Source organism: Entelurus aequoreus, linkage group LG01 (assembly GCF_033978785.1).
Source record: "Entelurus aequoreus isolate RoL-2023_Sb linkage group LG01, RoL_Eaeq_v1.1, whole genome shotgun sequence".
Taxonomy (NCBI): domain Eukaryota; kingdom Metazoa; phylum Chordata; class Actinopteri; order Syngnathiformes; family Syngnathidae; genus Entelurus; species Entelurus aequoreus.
In genome coordinates, this window is record NC_084731.1 from 95,887,315 (window position 1) to 95,913,302 (window position 25,988).

A 25,988-nucleotide genomic window follows, 5' to 3' on the forward strand; every position below is an offset into this window, starting at 1 on the left:
CACATATATCAATTAATCAATGTTTATTTATATAGCCCTAAATCACAAAAGTCTCAAAGGGCTGCACAAGCCACAACGACATCCTCGGCACAGAGCCCACACAAGGGACGTCGATGTGAATGACAATGAGAAACCTTGGGGAGGATAGCATATGTGGGTAACCCCGCCTCTAAGTACAGTCCCTAGTGGATCCAACATAACAGTGAGAGTCCAGTCCATAGTGGGGCCAGCAGGAGACCATCCCGAGCGGAGACAGGTCAGTAGCGCAGAGGCGTCCCCAACCGATGCACAAGCGAGCGGTCCACCCCGGGTCCCAACTCTGGACAGCCAGCACCTCATCCATGGTCACCGGAACCGGAATAACCCAACGAGGGGGCAAAGGAGAAAAGAAAACGGCAGATCAACTGGTCTAAAAAAGGGGGGTCTATTTAAAGGCTAGAGTATACAAATGAGTTTTAAGATGGGACTTAAATGCTTCTACTGAGGTAGCATCTCTAACTTTTACCGGGAGGGCATTCCAGAGTACTGGAGCCCGAATAGAAAACGCTCTATAGCCCGCAGACTTTTTTTGGGCTCTGGGAATCACTAATAAGCCGGAGTTCTTTGAACGCAGATTTCTTGTCGGGACATATGGTACAATACAGTCTGCTAGACCGTGTAGTATTTTATACGTAAGTAGTAAAACCTTAAAGTCGCATCTTAAGTGCACATATAAACCTCTTTGATGCTTCGGAAAGTTGCTGGGGATGAATTTTGGCTCAGATCAGGTAGAGGTTGAGCAGAGCCATGATTTTATGGCAGTTTTCAAATTTAGTAGGGAAGTTCGACCTGTAAGGTCTGTTGGTATGTATGCATTCCACTGTGTGGTGGAAAAATAGTAGAATGCATTTTTTCCCATGAGAGTCTTGAATTTGGGGCCGGGGGGGGGGCTAGGTCTGAGGAACTCCCTCCTGTGTAGTACCTGTGAGCATCACTTACTCTGGTGAAATAGTTCGACAGGTACTTGGGGACAGTTTCTCTGAGTATTTTGAACACCAGGCACATTGCAAATTTGGTGTACTCTTTCCTCAACTCTAAGCCATCCCAATTTGGTAAAGTGGGCTTGAGTTAGGCGAGTCCTGTATGGGAGGTTGAGCAGGAGTCTCACCAGCTTGTTTTGGGAAGTTCTGCCTCGAAATCACAAATGCATACAAAAGCCGCCAACAATACTCTATTTACATCTCGTGACCTGAATATAAACCAAGTGTTCGTTTTTGTTATTATTTGTGCTAACGCAGGCAAACTATTTTTACTGCGCTACTGTGTCATGATCTCCTCTAAATCAATTATAGATTATAAATCATCAGTGTTTCCCACACATTCATTTATTTGTGGCGGCCCACCACGAAAGAATTACGTCCGCCACAAATAGATTTTTTTATTTTATTTATTATTATTTTTTTGTCCTGTCCAGCTTCTCAGGCAAATCATATAGTTGATGTAGATGCCCATATAGGCTGTTCAGATTTACTTTACAAAAGAGAAGTGTAGGATACTTCTCTTGTTGCCTTATTTGTATTTGACCACTACTGTTTTCTGTTTATTTGTTACTGACTGTGGCAGGACACCTCTGCCTCTGTTTCACTTTATGTTGCTGGTAAATAATATGGTTGTAGTAGTAGTAGGCTAAAGTTAAATTATTTAGTATGCACTAATTAAAGGGGCAGAGCTTTAAGAGACATTTTAGCTTTTATATTTTATAAGATATAGTTTTTATAAGAACCACAATTAAATATATTTCAGTGAATAACTTATTGTTCAAATCTGTATATAAATATGTACATAAAGTGTTGTAATTTTATTGTAAAATGGATGGATGGATGGATGGACGTTTAAAACAAAACTGTTATTATTAATTAGTAAGCATACATTTTTTGAGCCTTTTTAGAGAAAATCATATCATTGTAGTAAATTATGCAAATTACTCGATGATGTCATGGTGACCATATCCACGCCCCCACCGCCACAGGTATCTTGGCAGTTTATGGGAAACACTGATCATGCCTCTTACCGGGACAATCGAAGGTTGTAGCCATAAATCGAGGAGTTGTTCATCCGTGTTACTCAACTTCGACCCAGAGACAGAGAGAAAAACACAAAAAGACGCTCTTCTGCGGCAATATTTTTCAACTCTTAGTTTATGTGCATCTTCACATAAATGGGAATATAAGAACATTTTACAAGTCATCCTCCCAGTGAGAGCAGATACTGTACAGTAAGTGATTGTTTTTATTACATTTGTATAACTTGTTTAGTACTTAGCAATACCATTACGTGAGGCTTGTTTCACTAAAGCTGGTTTCGTTTAGCACTAAGTGTCTAAAATATAAGGTTCTGGATCTTCATTTGGTCCCAAAGTAATCGTTGTTGTCTGCAGTGAGTAGAAATCGGTGATGTTGCTGAAGGAAAAAGCAAACATTGTGATGCGTCTGTGAAATGTATACGCCACCTGAATAGAGCTGCAACTAACGATTATTTTGATTGTCGATTAGCCAACGATTATCTTAACGATTAGTCGACTAATAATAAAGCGTACACATATTTATAGGCTCTAATTTATCCATCGACTTCTAAATGCAGCTTAAAGGCCTACTGAAAGCCACTACTAGCGACCACGCAGTCTGATAGTTTATACATCAATGATGAAATCTGAACATTGCAACACATGCCAATACGGCCGGGTTAACTTATAAAGTGCCATTTTAAATTTCCCGCTAAACTTCCGGTTGAAAACGTCTATGTATGATGACGTATGCGCGTGACGTCACTAGATAAACGGAAGTATTGGTACCCCATTGAATGCAATACAAAAAAGCTCTGTTTTCATCTCAAAATTCCACAGTATTCTGGACATCTGTGTTGGTGAATCTTTAGCAATTTGTTTAATGAACAATGAAGACTGCAAAGAAGAAAGTTGTAGGTGGGATCGGTGTATTAGCGGCTGGCTGCAGCAACACAACCAGGAGGACTTACTTGGATAGCAGACGCGCTAGCCGACGCTAGCCGCCAACCGCACGGATGATCGGGTGAAGTCCTTCGTCGCGCCGTTGATCGCTGGAACGCAGGTGAGCACGGGTGTTGATGAGCAGATGAGGGCTGGCTGGCTAATGTTTTTATCATAGCTCTGTGAGGTCCAGTTGCTAAGTTAGCTTCAATGGCCTCGTTAGCAACAGCATTGTTAAGCTTTGCCAGGCTGGAAATTATTAACCGTGTAGTTACATGTCCATGGTTTAATAGTATTGTTGATCTTCTGTCTATCCTTCCAGTCAGGGATTTATTTATTTTGTTTCTATCTGCATTTGAGCCCGATGCTATCACGTTAGCTCAGTAGCTAAAGAGCTTCGCCGATGTATTGTCGTGGAGATAAAAGTCACTGTGAATGTCCATTTCGCGTTCTCGACTCTCATTTTCAAGAGGATATAGTATCCGAGGTGGTTTAAAAAACAAATCCGTGATCCACAATAGAAAAAGGAGAAAGTGTGGAATCCAATGAGACCTTGTACCTAAGTTACGGTCAGAGCGAAAAAAGATACATCCTGCACTGCCTCTCTAGTCCTTCACTCTCACTTTCCTCATCCACGAATCTTTCATCCTCGCTCAAATTAATGGGGTAATCGTCGCTTTCTCGGTCCGAATGTCTCTCGCTGCATTGTAAACAATGGTAGAATGTGAGGAGTCCTTTCTCTGGTGACGTCACGCTACTTCCGGTACAGGCAAGGCTTTTTTTTTATCAGCGACCAAAAGTTGCGAGCTTTATCGTCGATGTTCTCTACTAAATCCTTTCATCAAAAATATGGCAATATCGCGAAATGATCAAGTATGACACATAGAATGGATCTGCTATCCCCGTTTAAATAAAAAAAAATCATTTCAGTAGGCCTTTGAGTTATTCTAGGCATGTGCTTACAAACAACAAAGATGACTAATTCATTCATAAATATTTATTTATACCGTAGCTGTGCAGCTCATTCAGTTGTTACAAAAATTCCTATTAAAATGTTGTCCATTCAAAAGAAAGGAACGGCAAAGGGCTAAAAACAATTGTCGACATTTTTTGACAATGACGACTAATCGTTGCATCCCTGGTTTAAAATGACCAAAATGCGTAAAAAGTATATGTTATTATTAATGGGCCTGTTACCACATTACATATATATATGTAAAAAAAAAAAGATTGAGGTGTTGGGATGTTTTTAGAGCACTTTATAGGCATAGAAGAGCGACTCCTACGGACTCCGTCGTCAGCAGACTTGCTAAAGTTTATTTACGAGTTGGAGTGCATTAAAAAAGGAGAAACATATGGGTTTTTGTCTTACTTCAGCATTGTGAAAGGGAGGCAAAATCCCCCCCCCAAAACAGTGCAGTTCCCCTTTAAAGCATAACATTTAGCTGAGCAACAGCTCTAATCTCAAAACACTCTTAGATTGTGGCACTCTTAAAGGACCGATAGAGTGGAAAAACAAAGTTGACTTTGTATGCTTAATTGTGTTTCATTGTATCCATTAAACCAGATCCAATCTGCAAAGTATGTGAAAATACCGTCTAAACATCATCATGCTTCTGCACTCTGACCATATCAGCGCAGATCAGCCATACTGGAAACATGCAAAAATGAGAGAGAGATGTGCTCTCTGTCAGTGTTTCCCACACATTCATTTATTTGTGGCGGCCTGCCACGAAAGAATTAAGGCCGCCACAATTTATTTTATTTATTTTTTTGTCCTGTCCAGCTTCTCAGGCAAATCATATAGTTGATGTAGATGCCCATATCGGCTGTTCAGATTTACTTTACAAAAGAGAAGTGTAGGATCAAGATTTTTGGAGCTCTTTGTTCAGTGGATCAGATGTTTGATGAAGCTTTGTGTCTATCTACTGTTTTCTGTTTATTTGTTACTGACTGTGGCAGGACACCTCTGCCTCTGTTTCACTTTATGTTGCTGGTAAATAATATGGTTGTAGTAGTAGGCTAAAGTTAAATTATTTAGTATGCACTAATTAAAGGGGCAGAGCTTTAAGAGACATTTTAGCTTTTATATTTTTATAAGATATATTTTTTGTAAGAACCACAATTAATAAATATATTTCCGTGAATAACTTATTGTTCAAATCTGTACATAAATATGTACATAAAGTGTTGTAATTATATTGTAAAATGGATGGATGGATGGACATTTAAAACAAAACTGTTATTATTAATTAGTAAGTATACATTTTTTGAGCCTTTTTAGAGAAAATCATATCATTGTAGTAAATTATGCAAATTACTCGATGATGTCATGGTGACTACGCCCATAGCCACGCCCCCACCGCCACAGGTATCTTGGCAGTTTATGGGAAACACTGCTCTGTCATTCAAAATCCTTATAAAAGACATGAACACGTATGTTTTTCTTTTTTAATGCATTTCAAGTTGTAAATAGATAAATAAATAAAAAGTCCGCAAAAAATGATTCAATGGGAGCTCTTTATTCCGCCCAAAAAGACATTCTAAATAACCATCCAAAACCCGGCAACAATACTCTATTTACATCTCGTGACCTGGATATTAACCAAATATTAGTAATGTTGTTATCATAAGTGCTAACGCAGACTAATTATTTTTAGCATTGGATAACCGAGAGCTAACTATAGTGCATGCTGCACTGGACTCAAGGAGAGACTGTAATGTAATTATAACATTAAACTGAAGGTGGCAGTAATGCAACATATATGGATGCAAACTGTCGTAAAACTGTAAAGAAGAAGCATTGAGCAGCATTGAGCCGGCAATGTTCTACTGCTGCCATTTTCGCTACTGCTGCGTCTCGGTTCGTCAAAGTTATTCTAGATTATAAATCCTGCTTCTCATCTTGACAATAGGAGGACTTAGCCATGAATCTGGAAGTTGTTCATCTGTGACATTCAATGTATACTCGGAGATGGAGACAAAGACACGATAACTGAAGACAAGTGTGACTATAAGAACATCCCATCAGTCGGCATCCCAGTGAGAGCAGACATTGTACAGTAAGCTATCGTTTTATGATGTTTGTGGTTTGTATTTCTTGTTTAGCACTTAGCAATACTGCTACATGATGCTGAGTGTTTCACTAAAGCAGACAGCTTCTAAAATGTGTAGCTCACCCTCCTTTTATTCAGGATCAAAAATATAAGGTAATTTGTCCCAAAGTAATCGTTGTTGGCGAAAAGTTTGCATGGTTAGCATTGTTGTTGATGGGGAAGGGATATATGCGGTTCCTACCTCGGCGTCATGGATCATGGGACTGGCTGGCTCATTATGTCTAAATATGGCTCTGGAATCTCCATGAGATTGATACTATTTTGATTATATCTATTTCCTCGCAAACTTTGTAAGTCTTTCAGTGTTATAAATCTGGGGCCGTACTTATCAAGCTTCTCAGAATTACTCCTAAGAAGTCTGCTAAGAGTTGACTTAAGAGTAAATAAATTCTTCGCTGAAAGCTGCACTTAAAAGTTAGTTATCAAGCGTCTTACTCACACTTTCAGCGAAGTGTAGGACTGAATCTTAAGTGTCACACTCAGAGCTGAATTACGACATTACTATGTGCCGTAAACGGAATTTTAGGTGACGTCATTTCTGTGTCCATAGAAATGACCAATCACGGAAGGGAATCCGTTGTCTAAGAATAAAGAAATATCTTGGAAACATTTAAATGGACAATGGGAGTGTATATTTTGACAATAAACTACAAAATAATACAAAACAAACTAGTCCCCGCCGGCACTCACGCTACCGCTCCCTCTCTTCTATCGCCCACACACTCACTGACGTCACTCACCTCACGGCCACACACATACGCTACTGTCATAACATTTTCTTTCCAATTCATTAATTAGGCAACTAATTTGAAACTGGTGTGGGTGGCTCTATATATACTAGCCCACTGCAGCCACATGCAGAAATCAACATGGAATCGAAAAGTATTAAATCTGTGACAAAAATAATACCCGCTCTGTCTAAACGATACCGTTTGATCAGCTGCTCGTCATCAAACAAATCCAGAACATCGTTCCGTTCCCTGAATGTTCGCGCACGTCTCTCTCGCCTCAGTGCCATCCCCTGCTGGCAACTCCTAACCACTTAAGACACCTCTGAAGGTCTCTTAAATATCGTGGAGAGTAGGAGTGATTCTTAGACTTAAGAACGTTGATAAAAAGCTTTTATTCTTAAGTTTGAGAGTAGGACTAAATTTCGCAAATTCTCAGGACTTAAGTGTAAAATGGCACTCTAAGAAGCTTGATAAGTACGGCCCCAGATGTACAGTACAGGCCAAAAGTTTGGACACCCGTTCTCCTCATTCAATGCATTTTCTTTATTTTCATGACTATTTGCATTGTAGATTGTCCACAAAGGCATCAAAACTATGAATGAACACTTAACAAGAAAAGGTGAAATAACTTAAAACATGTTTTATATTCTAGTTTCTTCAAAATAGCCACCCTCTGCTCTGATTACTGCTTTGCACACTCTTGGCATTCTCTCGATGAGTTTCAAGCACACCTGTGGAGTGAAAACTGTCATGGTTTGGTTGCAGCTTGCTGCGAGGTTTGTTCTCCCAGGATGCAAACGGACTATTCCGGACAAGGCGTGCAGGTAAAAACATGATTTAATCCTCAAAACTCAAAAAGGTACAAAAACGGAAAACAAGGCGAAGGCACAACGCGCTGATCGCACTTGAAGTTCAAGTAAATACTTAGCATAGACCAGGGGTGTCCAAACTTTTTCCACTGAGGGCCGCACACTGAAAAATCAAAGCAAGCGGGGGCCATTTTGATATTTTTTATTTAAAAAACCAATACAATATATGTATAAAAAATATACATTTAGGCCTCCACTCAAACTTGATCCCGGGTACCCCAAAGGGTTTTGGTCAAAAAAATATAAAAAATGTATCATTATTCAGTATTATTATTTTTATTATTATTCAAGTTTTAAATCTCTAGATAAACATTAGGTCTATCTGTCAATATAACGTTTTTATAGATTTAAGTCGTATGCTCTTTTTGTCAAAGAAAACCCAGTTTTTTATGGAAAAAACACAAAATATGCAATATTTTCACCCAATAAATGTTTTAAGTGGAATATTTGACATTATATAATAATTGGAATAATTGGTCAATAACTCATAACACCATTGATTTTAATTCATTATTTTTTTAAGCAATGACACTTAAAAACAAATCACACTAACATTATTGGGGATCCAAAAGGGTCCTACTCATTAAAGTGTTAAAAAATAAATTATACATTTTTTTTACTGTTAACACAATAATCTCAATAATCTCAACTTCAGATCTATCTGCCAAGTATACATTTTATTGCTGTTTATGTTTTTTGTTTGTTCGTTTGAGGCCCTTCTTAAAAAAAAACAGCTCAGTTTTTTATATGGCAAACACAAAATATGCAACATTTTCCCCAAAAAATATCTCAAAGTGGAATATTTAATGTGACGTAATTAGAGCCTTGAATAGGTCAATAATTCATAATGACATTGATTTTGATTCATTATTATATTTTAAAGAAAGAAACAGCCTGCATGAATCTGTTGCAATTTGTTCATTGCATTATGGAGAAAGAAGCTGAGCAAGCAAGGAAGAAAGTCGGTGCGAAGCGGAGTATTTTGCGAGGGAAGTCAGCAACACAACACAGTCAGTGTTTCATTGTTTACATTCCCGAAAGATGCAGTCAAGATCGAAGAACTCGGACAACAGAGACTCTTACCAGGAGGACTTTGACTTTGTTAACAGACGCAGATGCGATACCGTGAGTACGCTTCCAAACATTTGATCGCTTGCTATAACTAGCTCGAGCTAGTAGCTAGTAGCTAGGAGCTAGGAGCTAGCATAACAAACACCTAGGTGTTTGTTATGCGGGATTAATTTGTGGCATATTAAATATAAGCCTGGTTGTGTTGTGGCTAATAGAGTATATATATGTCTTGTGTTTATTTACTGTTGTAGTCATTCCCAGCTGAATATCAGGTCCCACCCGCGCGCTTCCAAACATTTGATCGCTTGCCCGTACGTGCGTGTCACGTACGTAACTTTGGTTAAATATATAAGCTTTATGAACCTTGGGTTAGGTGAACGGTTCTTTGGGCTGAGTGAGTGTGTGTGTTGTGCAGGTGTTTGAATTGTATTGGCTGGTTATATATACGGGATCCCGTCCATATTACCCGCTCGAGCTATAACTAGCTCGAGCTAGTAGCTAGTAGCTAGCATAACAAACACCTAGGTGTTTTTATGTGGGATTAATTTGTGGCATATTAAATATAAGCCTGGTTGTGTTGTGGCTAATAGAGTATATATATGTCTTGTGTTTATTTACTGTTTTAGTCATTTCCAGCTGAATATCAGGTCACCCCCGGCTCTCACAGCATCTTCCCTATCTGAATCGCTTCCACTCCCCACTAGTCCTTCACTCTCATTTTACTCATCCACAAATCTTTCATCCTCGCTCAAATTAATGGGGAAATTGTCGCTTTCTCGGTCCGAATCTCTCTCACTTCATGCGGCCATCATTGTAAACAATAGGGAACTTTGCGTATATGTTCAATTAACTACGTCACGCTACTTCCGGTAGGGGCAAGCCTTTTTTTTTATCACATACCAAAAGTTGCGATCTTTATCGTCGTCGTTCTATACCAGGGGTCGGCAACCCAAAATGTTGAAAGAGCCATATTGGACCAAAAATACAAAAACAAATCTGTCTGGAGCCGCAAAAAATTAAAAGCCATATTACATACAGATAGTGTGTCATGAGATATAAATTGAATTAAGATGACTTAAAGTAAACTAAATGAGCTCAAATATAGCTACAAATGAGGCATAATGATGCAATATGTACATATAGCTAGCCTAAATAGCATGTTAGCATCGATTAGCTTGCAGTCATGCAGTGACCAAATATGTTTGATTAGCACTCCACACAAGTCAATAACATCAACAAAACTCACCTTTGTGCATTCATGCACAACGTTTAAAGTTTGGTGGACAAAATGAGACCGAAAAAGAAGTGGCATAAAACACGTCCTAGAAAGTCGGAGAAAGTTATACATGTAAACAAACTAAGGTGAGTTCAAGGACCGCCAAAATTAGTAGGACAAAACGGCGCTCGCCAAATACTTGAATCAGTGAAGCATGTTTAATACAAACAGTGTGCTTTATAACAATTAGTGTCATGTTTGTCCTCCTACAGAAACCATACTAAAACAAAAAATATATTTGTTTCCCCTCATCTTTTTCCATTTTTCATACATTTATGAAAAAGCTCCAGAGAGCCACTAGGGCGGCGCTAAAGATGCGGCTCTAGAGCCGCGGGTTGCCGACCCCTGTTCTATACTAAATCCTTTCAGCAAAAATATGGCAATATCGCGAAATGATCAAGTATGACACATAGAACAGATCTGCTATCCTCGTTTAAATAAAACATATTCATTTCAGTAGGCCTTTAAATTGAGGTGCCACTGTAAATATGATCAGGTTTTCGATGGTTTGTCAGCTTGAGGAGGGCATAAAAAATGACCGAAACTAATTGAGAACCACCGGTCGAGAGGTTGCTCCGAATGCCGTGTCCAGTGGTTTCGTTCCGCTCCACGAGTCCGGCGCCACAATAAATCTGACAAGGGGGACATACTTTAAAATGAGTAGAAATCACAACCCCGGCTGGCTTGGCTGCACACTCATTGACTGAGCGCCTCAGAATCAGCCAAATAATGAGGCTGTTTACTTTTCCTCTTCGCCGTGACCTGTCCTTGTGCAAACACAAAAGCACACGAGGCTCACTGGTGTCTTCCTGCGCACACAGCCGGCCCATTTTCTAGGTAGGCCGCAGTGTGTGATTACCGCAGGTCAAAGCCTAAAGTCCAGCGTTTCCAAACAATGCAACATTCCTCCTGCTGTCTCTCGGCTCTCTCCGCTCCCTCAAAGAAAGGTCAACATCAACATTTGGATGTTTTCGCCCATCCAAGGACTGCAGATTATGAGAATTCTGGCCCACTACCTTGCATGCAGAATGAAAGGCAGATTCACGTAGATGGTGGACTCTTCTTGTGTCTTCTCCACCCCATGCACGACACCACACACAGCTCTGTGCAAGACATGTGACCTTTGCACACAAGTCCAACCTTTTTCAACTGCTTTGGTTCAATGTTCTGCTGTGGATTTGTCAAGTAGTTCAGGTGTACACACACCAGGTAGTTCAGGTGTACACACACCAGGTAGTTCAGGTGTACACACACCAAGTAGTTCAGGTGTACACACACCAGGTAGTTCAGGTGTACACACACCAGGTAGGGTAGTTCATTTTTTGCATTTACATGTTCAGCTTGTCCTCATTTTTATTGCATTTTTATTGATATGTGATTGGTTTTCTACACCAAAATGCATCTACCGTGTTTTCCGCCCTATAAGGCGCACCTTCAATGAAGGGCCTATTTTAAAACTTTGTTCATATATAAGGCGCACCGCATTATAAGGCGCACCGCATTATAAGGCGCATAGAATAGACGCTACAGTAGAGGCTGGGGTTACTTTATGCATCCCGTAGTTGCGAGACCTGTTGTGGCTCAATATTGGTCCATATATAAGGCGCACCGCATTATAAGGCGCACCGGATTATAAGGCGCATAGAATAGACGCTACAGTAGAGGCTGGGGTTACTTTATGCATCCCGTAGTTGCGAGACCTGTTGTGGCTCAATATTGGTCCATATATAAGGCGCACCGGATTATAAGGCGCATAGAATAGACGCTACAGTAGAGGCTGGCGTTACTTTATGCATCCCGTAGTTGCGAGACCTGTTGTGGCTCAATATTGGTCCATATATAAGGCGCACCGGATTATAAGGCGCATAGAATAGACGCTACAGTAGAGGCTGGGGTTACTTTATGCATCCCGTAGTTGCGAGACCTGTTGTGGCTCAATATTGGTCCATATATAAGGCGCACCGCATTATAAGGCGCACCGGATTATAAGGCGCATAGAATAGACGCTACAGTAGAGGCTGGGGTTACTTTATGCATCCCGTAGTTGCGAGACCTGTTGTGGCTCAATATTGGTCCATATATAAGGCGCACCGCATTATAAGGCGCACCGCATTATAAGGCGCATAGAATAGACGCTACAGTAGAGGCTGGGGTTACTTTATGCATCCCGTAGTTGCGACTCAATATTGGCCCATATATAAGGCGCACCGGATTATAAGGCGCATAGAATAGACGCTACAGTAGAGGCTGGGGTTACTTTATGCATCCCGTAGTTGCGACTCAATATTGGCCCATATATAAGGCGCACCGGATTATAAAGCGCATAGAATAGACGCTACAGTAGAGGCTGGGGTTACTTTATGCATCCCGTAGTTGCGAGACCTGTTGTGGCTCAATATTGGTCCACATATAAGGCGCACCGGATTATAAGGCGCATAGAATAGACGCTACAGTAGAGGCTGGGGTTACTTTATGCATCCCGTAGTTGCGACTCAATATTGGCCCATATATAAGGCGCACCGGATTGTAAGGCGCATAGAATAGACGCTACAGTAGAGGCTGGGGTTACTTTATGCATCCCGTAGTTGCGAGACCTGTTGTGGCTCAATATTGGTCCATATATAAGGCGCACCGGATTATAAGGCGCATAGAATAGACGCTACAGTAGAGGCTGGGGTTACGTTATGCATCCCGTAGTTGCGAGACCTGTTGTGGCTCAATATTGGTCCATATATAAGGCGCACCGGATTGTAAGGCGCATAGAATAGACGCTACAGTAGAGGCTGGGGTTACTTTATGCATCCCGTAGTTGCGAGACCTGTTGTGGCTCAATATTGGTCCATATATAAGGCGCACCGGATTATAAGGCGCATAGAATAGACGCTACAGTAGAGGCTGGGGTTACGTTATGCATCCCGTAGTTGCGAGACCTGTTGTGGCTCAATATTGGTCCATATATAAGGCGCACCGGATTATAAGGCGCATAGAATAGACGCTACAGTAGAGGCTGGGGTTACTTTATGCATCCCGTAGTTGCGACTCAATATTGGCCCATATATAAGGCGCACCGGATTATAAGGCGCATAGAATAGACGCTACAGTAGAGGCTGGGGTTATTTTATGCATCCCATAGTTGCGAGACCTGTTGTGGCTCAATATTGGTCCATATATAAGGCGCACCGGATTATAAGGCGCATAGAATAGACGCTACAGTAGAGGCTGGGGTTACTTTATGCATCCCGTAGTTGCGACTCAATATTGGCCCATATATAAGGCGCACCGGATTATAAGGCGCATAGAATAGACGCTACAGTAGAGGCTGGGGTTACTTTATGCATCCCGTAGTTGCGAGACCTGTTGTGGCTCAATATTGGTCCATATATAAGGCGCACTGGATTATAAGGCGCATAGAATAGACGCTACAGTAGAGGCTGGGGTTACTTTATGCATCCCGTAGTTGCGAGACCTGTTGTGGCTCAATATTGGTCCATATATAAGGCGCACTGGATTATAAGGCGCACCACATTATAAGGCGCATAGAATAGACGCTACAGTAGAGGCTGGGATTACTTTATGCATCCCGTAGTTGCGAGACCTGTTGTGGCTCAATATTGGTCCATATATAAGGCGCACCGGATTATAAGGCGCATAGAATAGACGCTACAGTAGAGGCTGGGGTTACTTTATGCATCCCGTAGTTGCGACTCAATATTGGCCCATATATAAGGCGCACCGGATTATAAGGCGCACTGTCAGCTTTTGAGAAAATTGGTGGTTTTTAGGTGCGCCTTATAGTGCGGAAAATACGGTATTTATTATTCAACTTCAACTTCTTCTTCTTCTCCAGGCGCACATTTTTCACCCGATTCAAACCGTTCCAACTTCCAACTGTTGAGCCTATTCGGGAATTCCCTTGACAAATTCCGAAAATTGGGAAGTGAAGTGAATTACATTTATATAGCGCTTTTTCTCAAGTGACTCAAAGCGCTTTACATAGTGAAACCCAATATCTAAGTTACATTCAAACCAGTGTGGGTGGCACTGGGAGCAGGTGGGTAAAGTGTCTTGCCCAAGGACACAACGGCAGTGACTAGGATGGCGGAAGCAGGGATCGAACCTGCAACCCTCAAGTTGCTGGCACGGCCGCTCTACCAACCGAGCTATACCGCCCGCCTAAATTCCCCGATTTCCCAGAATTCCAGGTTTTCCGGGACATTTTTCCCCATTCAAAATGAATTGGTCATTTTTCAAACGTCCACCATGTCCACATTTTTCAACCTATTCCAACTATTCCACCTTCAACATATTCCACCATTCTGGAAATTCAAACGACCATTTTTTCAAGTTCAAAAAAATTCCAGGATTTTCCAAAATTCCTGGTTTTCCAAAGCCCTATTTCCACCCTTTTTTCTGGCGACTACTCCTTCCACATTTTTCAATGCATTTCAACCGTTCAAAACATTCCTCTTAATCAGGACAAAAAAACGAAGTTGTTTTTTGAACTGGAAAAATTCCCAGTTTTCCCCAAATTCCCTGGAATTCCGTAATTCCATTTCCCAATTCAACATGTTACTACGTCAACATTTCTTGACCAATTTGAACATTTTCAACACCAACTATTTCAACTTATTCAGGCCATTCAAGTTGTTTACATTTTAAAAAAAATTCCCGCTTTTCCCAAAAATTCCCAAATTGTTTGGAAATTTCCATTGAAGTCAATGAGACATTTTTCAAAGTTCCCCAATTCCCACATTTTTCATCTGATTCAAACTGTTCCAACTTAAAAATGTTCAGCCTGTTTGGGAATGGTGTGCTCTACTTCAACAATTCTAAAAAAAATTCCAGGATTTCAGTTCAACTTCAGCATTGAAGCATTCACATGCAATTCCTTCAGGAACTGCCTCATCTAGTTCAACTTCTTCTTCTTCTCCAGATTTTTGCGCGCTTTACTTTCCACATTTTTTACCCAATTCAAACCGTTCCAACTTCCAACTGTTGAGCCTATTCGGGAATAGCGGGCTTTCCCTTGACAAATTCCCGAAAATTCCCAGATTTCCCAGAATTCCAGGTTTTCCAGGACATTTTTCCCCATTTAAAATGAATTGGTCATTTTTCAAACTTCCACCATGTCCACATTTTTCAACCTATTCAAACCATTTCACCTTCAACATATTCCACCATTCTGGAAATTCTAACTACCTTTTTCCAAGTTCAAAAGAATTCCAGGATTTTCCAGAATTCCAGGTTTGCAAAGCCCTATATCCAACTTTTTTTTCTGGCGACTACTCCGCCCACATTTTTCAACCCATTTCAATCGTTCCACCGTCAAAACATTTCTCTTAATTAGGAAAAAAAACAAAGTTGTTTTTTGAACTGGAAAAATTCCCGGTTTTCCCGAAATTACAGGAATTCCGTAATACCATTTCTCAATTAAAAATGTTACTACTTCAACATTTCTTGACCGATTTAAAAAAATTCCAACACCAACCATTTCAACTCATTTAGACCATTCAAGTTTTTTACAATTTTCTAAAAAATTCCCAAATTTTTGGGAAATTCCCATTGAAATCAATCAATTCAAAGTTCCACAATTCCCACATTTTTCATATGATTCAAACGGTTCCAACTTCAAAATATTCAGCCTGTTTGAGAAAGGTGTGCTCTACTTCAACAATTCTGAAAACATTCCAGGATTTCAGTTAAACTTCAACATTGAAGGATACTCATCTAGTTCAACTTCAACTTCTTCTTCTTCTCCAGTTTTTTGCGCGCTCTACTTTCCACATTTTTTACCCGATTCAAACCGTTCCAACTTACAACTGTTCAGCCTATTCGGGAATTGCGGGATTTCCCTTGAAAAATTCCAAAAATTCCCAGATTTCCCAGAATTCTAGGTTTTCTGTGACATTTTTCCCATTCAAAATGAGACGGCCATTTTTCAAACTTCCACAATTTCCACATTTTTCAACCTATTCAAACCATTTCACCTTCAACATATTCCACCGTTCTGGAAATTCAAACTACCCTTTTCCAAGTTAAAAAAAATTCCAGGATTTTCCAGAATTCCTGGTTTTCCAAAGCCCTATTTCCACCCTTTTTTCTGGCGACTACTCCTTCCACATTTTTCAATGCATTTCAACCGTTCCACCGTCAAAAAATTCCTCTTAATCAGGACAAAAAAACGAAGTTGTTTTTTTAACTGGAAAAATTCCCAGTTTTTCCAAAATTCCAGAAATTCCGTAATTCCATTACCCAATTCAACATGTTACTATGTCAACATTTCTTGACCAATTTGAGAAATTTCAACACCAACTATTTCAACTCATTCAGGCCATTCAAATTGTTTACCATTTTCAAAAAATTCCCGCTTTTCCCGAATTTCTCGAATTGTTTGGAATTTTCCATTGAAATCAATGGGCCATTTTTCAAAGTTCCCCAATTCCAACATTTTTCATCCGATTCAAACTGTTCCAACTTCAAAATATTCAGCCTGTTTGGGAATGGTCTGCTCTACTTCAACAATTCTAAAAAAAACTCCAGGATTTCAGTTCAACTTCAGCATTGAAGCATTCACACGCAATTCCTTCAGGAACTGCCTCATCTAGTTCAACTTCAACTTCTTCTTCTCCAGATTTTGGCACTCTCTACCTTCCACATTTTTCACCCGATTCAAACTGTTCCAACTTCCAACTTTTCAGCCTATTCGAGAATTGCGGGCTTTCCCTTGACAAATTCCAAAAATTCCCACATTTCCCAGAATTCCAGGTTTTCTGGGACTTTTTTCCCATTCAAAATGAATTCGCCATTTTTCAAACTTCCATATTTTTCAACCTATTCAAACCATTTCACCTTCAACATATTCCACCGTTATGGAAATTCAATCTACCCTTTTCCAAGTTAAAAAAAATTCCAGGATTTTCCAGAATTCCTGCTTTTCCAAAGCCCTATTTCCACCCTTTTTTCTGGCGACTATTCCTTCCACATTTTTCAACGCATTTCAACCGTTCCACCGTCAGAACATTCCTCTTAATCAGGACAAAAAAACGAAGTTGTTTTTTGAACTGGAAAAATTCCCAGTTTTTCCAAAATTCCAGAAATTCCGTAATTCCATTACCCAATTCAACATGTTACTACGTCAACATTTCTTGACCAATTTGAGAAATTTCAACACCAACTATTTCAACTCATTCAGGCCATTCAAGTTTTTTACCATTTTCAAAAAAATTCCCCGCTTTCCCGAAATACTCGAATTGTTTGGAATTTTCCATTGAAATCAATGGGCCATTTTTCAAAGTTCCCCAATTCCAACATTTTTCATCCGATTCAAACTGTTCCAACTTCAAAATATTCAGCCTGTTTGGGAATGGTGTGCTCTACTTCAACAATTCTAAAAAAAACTCCAGGATTTCAGTTCAACTTCAGCATTGGAGCATTCACACGCAATTCCTTCAGGAACTGCCTCATCTAGTTCAACTTCAACTACTTCTTCTCCAGATTTTGGCACTCTCTACCTTCCACATGTTTTACCCGATTCAAACTGTTCCAACTTCAAACTGTTCAGCCTATTCGGGAATTGCGGGCTTTCCCTTGACAAATTCCAAAAATTCCCAGATTTCCAAGAATTCCAGGTTTTCTGGGACTTTTTTCCCATTCAAAATGAATTCGCCATTTTTCAAACTTCCACATTTTTCAACCTATTCAAACCATTTCACCTTCAACATATTCCACCGTTCTGGAAATTCAAACTACCCTTTTTCAAGTTAAAAAAAATTCCAGGATTTTCCAGAATTCCTGCTTTTCCAAAGCCCTATTTCCACCCTTTTTTCTGGAGACTACTCCTTCCACATTTTTCAACGCATTTCAACCTTTCAAAACATTCCTCTTAATCAGGACAAAAAAACGAAGTTGTTTTTTGAACTGGAAAAATTCCCAGTTTTCCCAAAATTCCAGGAATTCCGTTATTCCATTTCCCAATTCAACATGTTACTACGTCAACATTTCTTGACCAATTTGAAAATTTTCTGCACCAACTATTTCAACTCATTCTGGCCATTCAAGTTTTTTACATTTTCAAAAAAATTCCCGCTTTTCCCAAAAATTCCTAAATTGTTTGGAAATTCCCATTGAAGTCAATGAGACATTTTTCAAAGTTCCCCAATCCCCACATTTTTCATCCGATTCAAACTGTTCCAACTTCAAAATATTCAGCCTGTTTGGGAATGGTCTGCTCCACTTCAACAATTCTAAAAACATTCAGATTTTTGCGCGCTCTACTTTCCACATGTTTTACCCGATTCAAACCGTTCCAACTTCCAACTGTTGAGCCTATTCGGGAATCGCGGGCTTTCCCTTGACAAATTCCCGAAAATTCCCAGATTTCCCAGAATTCCAGGTTTTCCAGGACATTTTTCCCCATTCAAAATGAATTGGTCATTTTTCAAACTTCCACCATGTCCACATTTTTCAACCTATTCAAACTATTTCACCTTCAACATATTCCACCATTCTGGAAATTCTAACTACCTTTTTCCAAGTTAAAAAAAATTCCAGGATTTTCCAGAATTCCTGCTTTTCCAAAGCCCTATTTCCACCCTTTTTTCTGGCGACTACTCCGCCCACATTTTTCAACGCATTTGAACCGTTCAAAACATTCCTCTTAATCAGGACAAAAAAACAAAGTTGTTTTTTGAACTGGAAAAATTCCCAGTTTTTCCAAAATTCCAGAAATTCTGTAATTCCATTTCCCAATTCAACATGTTACTACGTCAACATTTCTTGACCAATTTGAGAAATTTCAACACCAACTATTTCAACTCAACTCATTCAAGTTTTTTACCATTTTCAAAAAAAGTCCCCGCTTTTCCCGAAATACTCGAATTGTTTGGAATTTTCCATTGAAATCAATGGGCCATTTTTCAAAGTTCCCCAATTCCCACATTTTTCATCCGATTCAAACTGTTCCAACTTCAAAATATTCAGCCTGTTTAGGAATTGTGCGCTCTATTTTAACAACAAACAAGAAGAAGCATATATCAAAGGGGTCATGTTATAATTTTTTTTTCTTTCTACATTTAAAACACTTCCTTGTGGTCTACATAACATGTAATGATGGTTCTTTGGTCAAAATGTTGCACAGATTATATTTTACAGGCTATTTCCAAGCCGCTTTTTAACTTCAGGATGCGCCGTTTTTTTGGGCGGTCTCATTTACGTGCCTCCACTTCGACAGTGCCCAGCAGGCACAATACATTGATACAATGTTGATGATACAATGTTGATTATACATACATATCCTTTAAAACTGACTTTGAAACTACATTGCCAGATAGTTGTATTTGGAAATCGAGAAAAGTTGGTAACTAATGTTAGATCCACGTTTTTGGTGGGGAAATTACCAAATTTCATAGGTCAAGTCAAAATTACAACCTGACATTGAATAAACCGTATCAAAAAGCATGTTGTTTCAACGTTGTATTTGTGTCGTAACATATTGCTTGGAAAAGGACTCAAATTCAATGGTCAAATCCACGTCAGAAGTTGAACCCGATATTGATTAAATATCAAAAAGCATGTTATTCCAACGTTAGGTTTGAGTTGCTCAACGTCAGGACCTAAGTCAACAAATTCTCAACATTGTTTTAGTGTCTTGTGCCTGCTGGTTGTCTTCTCCCCGTCAGCCATGTTGTAGTTTTTAACGCTTCCATATGGAGTTTACTGACAGAAATACGTTTTAACTATATGCTACTTTGTATTAGGAATGGCAACAGCGGAGGATGCATGTGCATGTACGAGCCAGTCTGCCCCACAACAAAAAGATAAAGAAAATGAAGGACCTTATTGTTTTAAAGCGTCTGAATACAATGGCGGACCTGCGCAAAGCAGTTCGAGTACATTTCTACCATATATGGAGATATCCGCTAATGTTATACGTCAGGTCTTGTGCAAATCCCAAACGGCTCGTTTGTAGGAAGTATGCAGAAAGGCTAGATTTTTTAAATAAATATTTTCTGCAATGCCTCTGTGGTTTGATTTCAAATTTGCAGGACTTATGCAGGTCCCATATACACAAAAGTAGGCACCAATTGGTTTGAAAAGTTGGTTTTGCATGGTAGGTCCCATTTAAATGTAAATTAATACATGACCTTTGTCTATAAACCAGATTTACTGGGTTTGAATCCCGGACGGAATCGATTTTGGTTAGATTTAAATGTATGTTTTAATGATGTTAAACTTGTAATTAATTAATTTTTAATTATTACTTACCCATGAATTTATTTTAGTAAAAATATGCATTAAAATGAATTCAATTTTGATTTAAAAAAATAAAATAAAAAATAATTAAAAAAACAATACTACAAAAATAGTTTCACATAAATATAAAAAAATATTTTGTAATTGAGGCGAGGGGGTTCCAAATAAAAGTCAGCTTTGAGTTTAGCCTGCAGGGTGGCCCTGTGGACTTGTAAGTCACTAAAGTGTTTTAGGTGAAGGAACATGCTATTGTCAATGCACATATGGCAGGGGGGTCCAAACTTTTTCCACTGAGGGCCGCACACGGAAAAATTAAAGCATGTGGGGGCCATTTTGATATTTTTCATTTTCAAACCATAACAAAATATATGCATTTTTTATTTATTTTACCTTTAAGGGTCCCGGGGACCATAAAGGGTCTCAGTCATTAAAATGTTAAAAATAAATCAGATTATTATTATTTTTTAATTTTATAACGTTTACAGTACATCTCTATATCAACTTCAAGTTGATATAAAGTAATACAAATTAAAAAAAATGTTTTATGGCTTTTCTGTCAAAAACAACTTAGTTTTTTTTATAGTAAAGCTGAAATATGCAGTATTTAGTAATTAGAGCCCTAAAAGATCAATAATGCAGGACACCATTGATTTTAATTATTTCATATTTTTGAGTAATCACAGTGAAAAGATAAATAAAAAATCACTAAATATATTTGGGATCCAAAATGTGCCCCACTCATAAAGTGATACATTTTTATTAGGTTTTTCTTTTACTTTCCACACTTAAGTTACGAGATCAACTTCAGATATATCTGTCCATTTTATGCTGGAACTATTATTTTGTTTGTTTTATGCGCTTTTGTCAAAGAAAACTTTGATGTTTTTATATGGCTACTACACAATATATGCAATATTTACCACATAAAACATTTTAAAGTGAAATATTTGAAGTAATTGGAGCCCTGAAAATAATTCATTATAACATGGATTTTTTTGTCTTTTTTTTTTTTTTTTGAGCAATGGCAAAAAAAAGAAAAATGAAGAAAGACAAAAGAAAAAAAACAGCCTGCATGGCAGCTTTTATGTCAACATTGCAACTTTTTCTCGTCAGATTTCACCTCATTCCACTTTTTTTAATGTTCTTTTTTATTTTTATTTCCAGAATGTGTGGCGGGCCGGTAAACAATTGGCTGACATATGGGATATGGCACCACCTAATGTAATATTCACAATGAAAAAATACAAAATTAAATTATTAATAATGTTCCAGAATAATTCTGTAAACCCTAATGCTCAAAATAATTATTTAGAATAAGTAGCGTAAACTTAAAAAGTTGTTCAAAGTTGTACTTACTTAAAAATGTGTGTAAGTAACATTTTCCTTCTTCTTAAGTTTATTACACTTGTTATTTTTAATTAATATTAACTTGTTTGCTGATTATGTAACTGCTACTTAAAATAATACTTAACACTCAGTGGATTAAACATAATTATGTCTTATTTTGAAAGAACAAATCAATAATAAATTAAGAATGAATCTATTGCATTATAGATTTTCTTTGTTATTATACTCTGCGTGTGCACCAATATATACTCCGTGTAATTTGAATTTTTCTGATACAAATTGTATCATATAACTGCTGTCAGTAATAGTTTATTTGGGGGGAAAAAGGTTACTTTTAATAAAATAAGAAACATAACAACGAGCCACTCTTTTGAACGGCTCTTTGAAAGCAGGGGTGTCAAACTCATTTTAGATGGGGGGGGGGGGCCCACATGGAGAAAAATCTACTCCCAAGTGGGCCGGACTGGTAAAATCCCGGCACTATAACTTAAAAATAAAGACAACTTCAGATTGTTTTATTTGTTTAAGAATAGAACGAGCACATTCTGAAAATGTACGAATAATAATGTTGTTGGGGTTTTTTTTACACTTACATGTTGCGGTTAATAGTATTCTAGATAGATAGATAGTATAGAGACCGGGCTTTCTGCTCCGCCGCTCCCAGTCTGGGGAACACTCTCCCTGACCACCTGAGGGCACCACAGACTGTGGATGCTTTAAAAAAAGGCTTAAAAACCCTTCTTTTTAAAAAAAAAGCCTTTTATATATATATATATATATATATATATATATATATATATATATATATATATATATATATATATATATATATATATATATATATATATATATACATATTTATATATATATATATATATATATATATATATATATATATATATATATATATATATATATATATATATATATATATATATATATATATATATGCATACTAGTTTTAGCTATTTGGCTGTTCTAGATTTTATTTGTATTTATTTTTTATTATCTTTTTATTTTATTTTATTTTTAATACACTGTAGCACTTTGAGGTTGTTTACTCAATGTAAAGTGCTTTTTTACAAATAAATTATTTTATAATAATTATTATTATTATTATTCTATCTTTATTTGTTGTTATTTATATTACCTGAATAAACTATGCGATAATGTTCGTCAGTCAACCCATTGGTGTTCATTTTCAATCTTTCAAGATAAGAAAATTATATCAAAATCAAACTACAGGATGTTATTTATGTAGTTTGCTCATTGCCCAAATTTTGAGAAAAAAATGTGTCTGGGGGCCGGTATATCTATTTTTAGGAACACTAATACAAAACCTCACAATAATGTTTAAATACTAAAAACGTTATGATAGGCCGCATTAAAAAACGGAATGGAATTTTACATTTTTTTACTGAATGAGACACCCAGAATGTACATGAAAATAAAGAATGTGGGATTTACAATATTAACTGAAAAAAAGAAAAAAAAGAAAAAAAAAACAATATTAACTATGAACAATAAAACACTGAATACTGAAAACATATGAAACTGTACTTAAGTACAAAAACAAGACTTTTTACCCTCTTTCGATTTTGTCGTTTTTTTTCCCTGGTCGACCAACACACCTCCATCTCGTCAGTAGGTGCGCCAGGACTTTAGAGGCGGAATTTTTCAAGAAATGTGTCCGAGACAAAATGAGCTACTATGGGACACAATCGTGGCAAAGAACGTCGCAACCCCCTCTCGATTGACATATTTTACAATTAAGCGAAACGCAACAAAAATGCAACAAACATGAGCTTATGTAACGAAATTTCGTTCTTATCTGTACTGTAAAGTTCAAATTTGAAGGACAATAAAAAGGAAGTCTAGTCTAGTCTAAAAATGCAACAAACAGCAAAATATGAATGCAAAAGAACCCTAAAAAAACCCCACCTACAATCTGATATATCTGATATATCACTAAGTTTTACAACTTTGTTGTAAAAATCTCCTTCCGCGTCTGTCCCTGACACCCGCATTTCAAATAGATTACCATAGTAACTAATTAGATGACCATAGTAACTCAATAGATTACCATAGTAACTAATTAGATTACCATATCAACTAATTACATTACCATTAGGGATGTCCGATAATGGCTTTTTGCCGATATCCGATATGCCGATATTGTCCAACTCTTTAATTACCGATACCGATATCAACCGATACCGATATCAACCGATATATACAGTCGTGGAATTAACACATTATTATGCCTAATTTGGACAACCAGGTATGGTGAAGATAAGGTACTTTTTTTTAAAAATGAATCAAATAAAACAAGATAAATAAATTAAAAACATTTCTTGAATAAAAAAGAAAGTAAAACAATATAAAAACAGTTACATAGAAACTAGTAATGAATGAAAATTTGTCAAATTAACTGTTAAAGGTTAGTATTATTAGTGGACCAGCAGCACGCACAATCATGTGTGCTTACAGACTGTATCCCTTGCAGACTGTATTGATATATATTGATATATATAATGTAGGAAGCAGAATATTAATAACAGAAAGAAACAACCCTTTTGTGTGAATGAGTGTGAATGGGGGAGGGAGGTTTTTTGGGTTGGTGCAGTAATTGTAAGTGTATCTTGTGTTTTTTTATGTGGATTTAATTTTTTTTTTTAAATAAATAAAAATAAAAATGATACTGATAATAAAAAAAAACGATACCGATAATTTCCGATATTACATTTTAACGCATCTCTAATTACCATAGCAACTAAATAGATGACCATAGTAACTATAGTATATCATGCAAAAGCGCAGATTCCAACCATTGAAATACTTTGTATAGTTCAAGACTTCGGGTCATTAGAAAACATCATCATGGCAGCTACACTTTCCATCTTAAACATCTAAAAAAAATTATTTGGGAATGTCCGGCGGGCCAGATTGAAAATCTTAACGGGCCGCATGTCGCCCCGTGGGCCTTCATTTGCCCAGGTCTGATCTACAAAGATGCAAAGAATTGCTATTGCGACATCCGGTGGACACATTTAGAACAGCGGTTTATTTCATTTTAAAAAATTTCAGGTTCATTTTTATACTTAGCAAACTCATCCCCGAGGGCCCGGATAAAACCTGTCCGCGGGCCTGATCCGGCCCTGGGGCCGTCCGTTCGACACCCCTGCTCTAAAGAGTCATCAATCCCAATTTCTAGATCTCTGCATGAACGTTGCAATTGTAATTTATTAAATATTCAAGTATACATGAAAATGTATATGAAAATTGTAAAAAGTGGTACGTAACCCAATGTGTGGTGTTTATATTAAAATGTATTATATTGTATTATAAAACAATTTATATTAAATTAAATTAAATTAAATTAAATTAAATTAAATTAAATTAAATTAAATTATATTATATTATATTATATTATATTATATTACATTACATTACATTACATTACATTACATTACATTATATTAAATTATATTATATTATATTATATTATATTACATTACATTACATTACATTACATTATATTATATTATATTATATTAAATGATATTATTTATTACAAACTACTAAAACAAAGGACGGACTGACCGCTGGTGTGTTCCGGGTGCTCCTGGCTCACAGTGTCGGTGTCCACGATGCGCCGGCACTGGCCCTGGCCCTGCACCAGTTGCTCCAGGGGAAGGTCCGAGTCGGGCGTCGGGTAGCACCGCAAGCCAGCGGCGCACCTCGGGGTGTACACGCCGCACGCCTCGCTCTCCTGCCGGGCACACACCGGGCAGCACCCGCAGCCGGGCTCTCGCACGATCTCCGCACAAGGCTCGCTGAGCACCGGGCAGAGCTCCAGGCGATCCATGGTGCACACCGGGCACCGGAACACCATCTCGGCCAGCGAGGCGCCGGCGACGGACGCGGTGAGGACCAGCAGGTATTGGAGCTCCAGCATTGCTGTAAGGTTTTGGGTCATCATCACGGACCGGTGGAACGCATTCCAAAGTTTCAAAAAAAAAAAAAAAAAAAAAGCAGGAGAACAGGTGGGGTGGAGAAGTCTGCTGGGTCCTACAGACCCTGGATTTGCTCTTATAGGACCAAACACCAATTAAACTGAAATGAATTGAAATGCATTTTTTATGAAATATTTTACATGTGAGTACTACTTTTTTTTTTTTTTTCAATCATGAATCAATCAATAAACTAGAAGAGGGAAAAGCTGGAATTTTTTTTTTAAAATGGTAAAAAAAAAAAATTGAGTGGTCTGAAAGAGTTGAAATGGTTGGTGTTGGAATTTTTCAAATCGGTCGAAAAATGTTGAAGTCGTAACATGTTGAATCG

General features: G+C 37.9%; 1 protein-coding gene across 1 annotated transcript in view; it reads right to left on the reverse strand.

Annotated features, from left to right (window-relative positions):
* Positions 1 to 25,650, reverse strand: part of igfbp2a (insulin-like growth factor binding protein 2a) — a 56,980-nt gene extending 31,330 nt beyond the window's left edge. The window contains exon 1 of the mRNA XM_062062251.1: positions 25,248 to 25,650. Coding sequence (XP_061918235.1) covers positions 25,248 to 25,626 — 379 coding nt within the window. The 5' untranslated portion in view covers positions 25,627 to 25,650. The remainder of the gene's footprint in view (positions 1 to 25,247) is intronic.
* Positions 25,651 to 25,988: the final 338 nt, after the last annotated feature.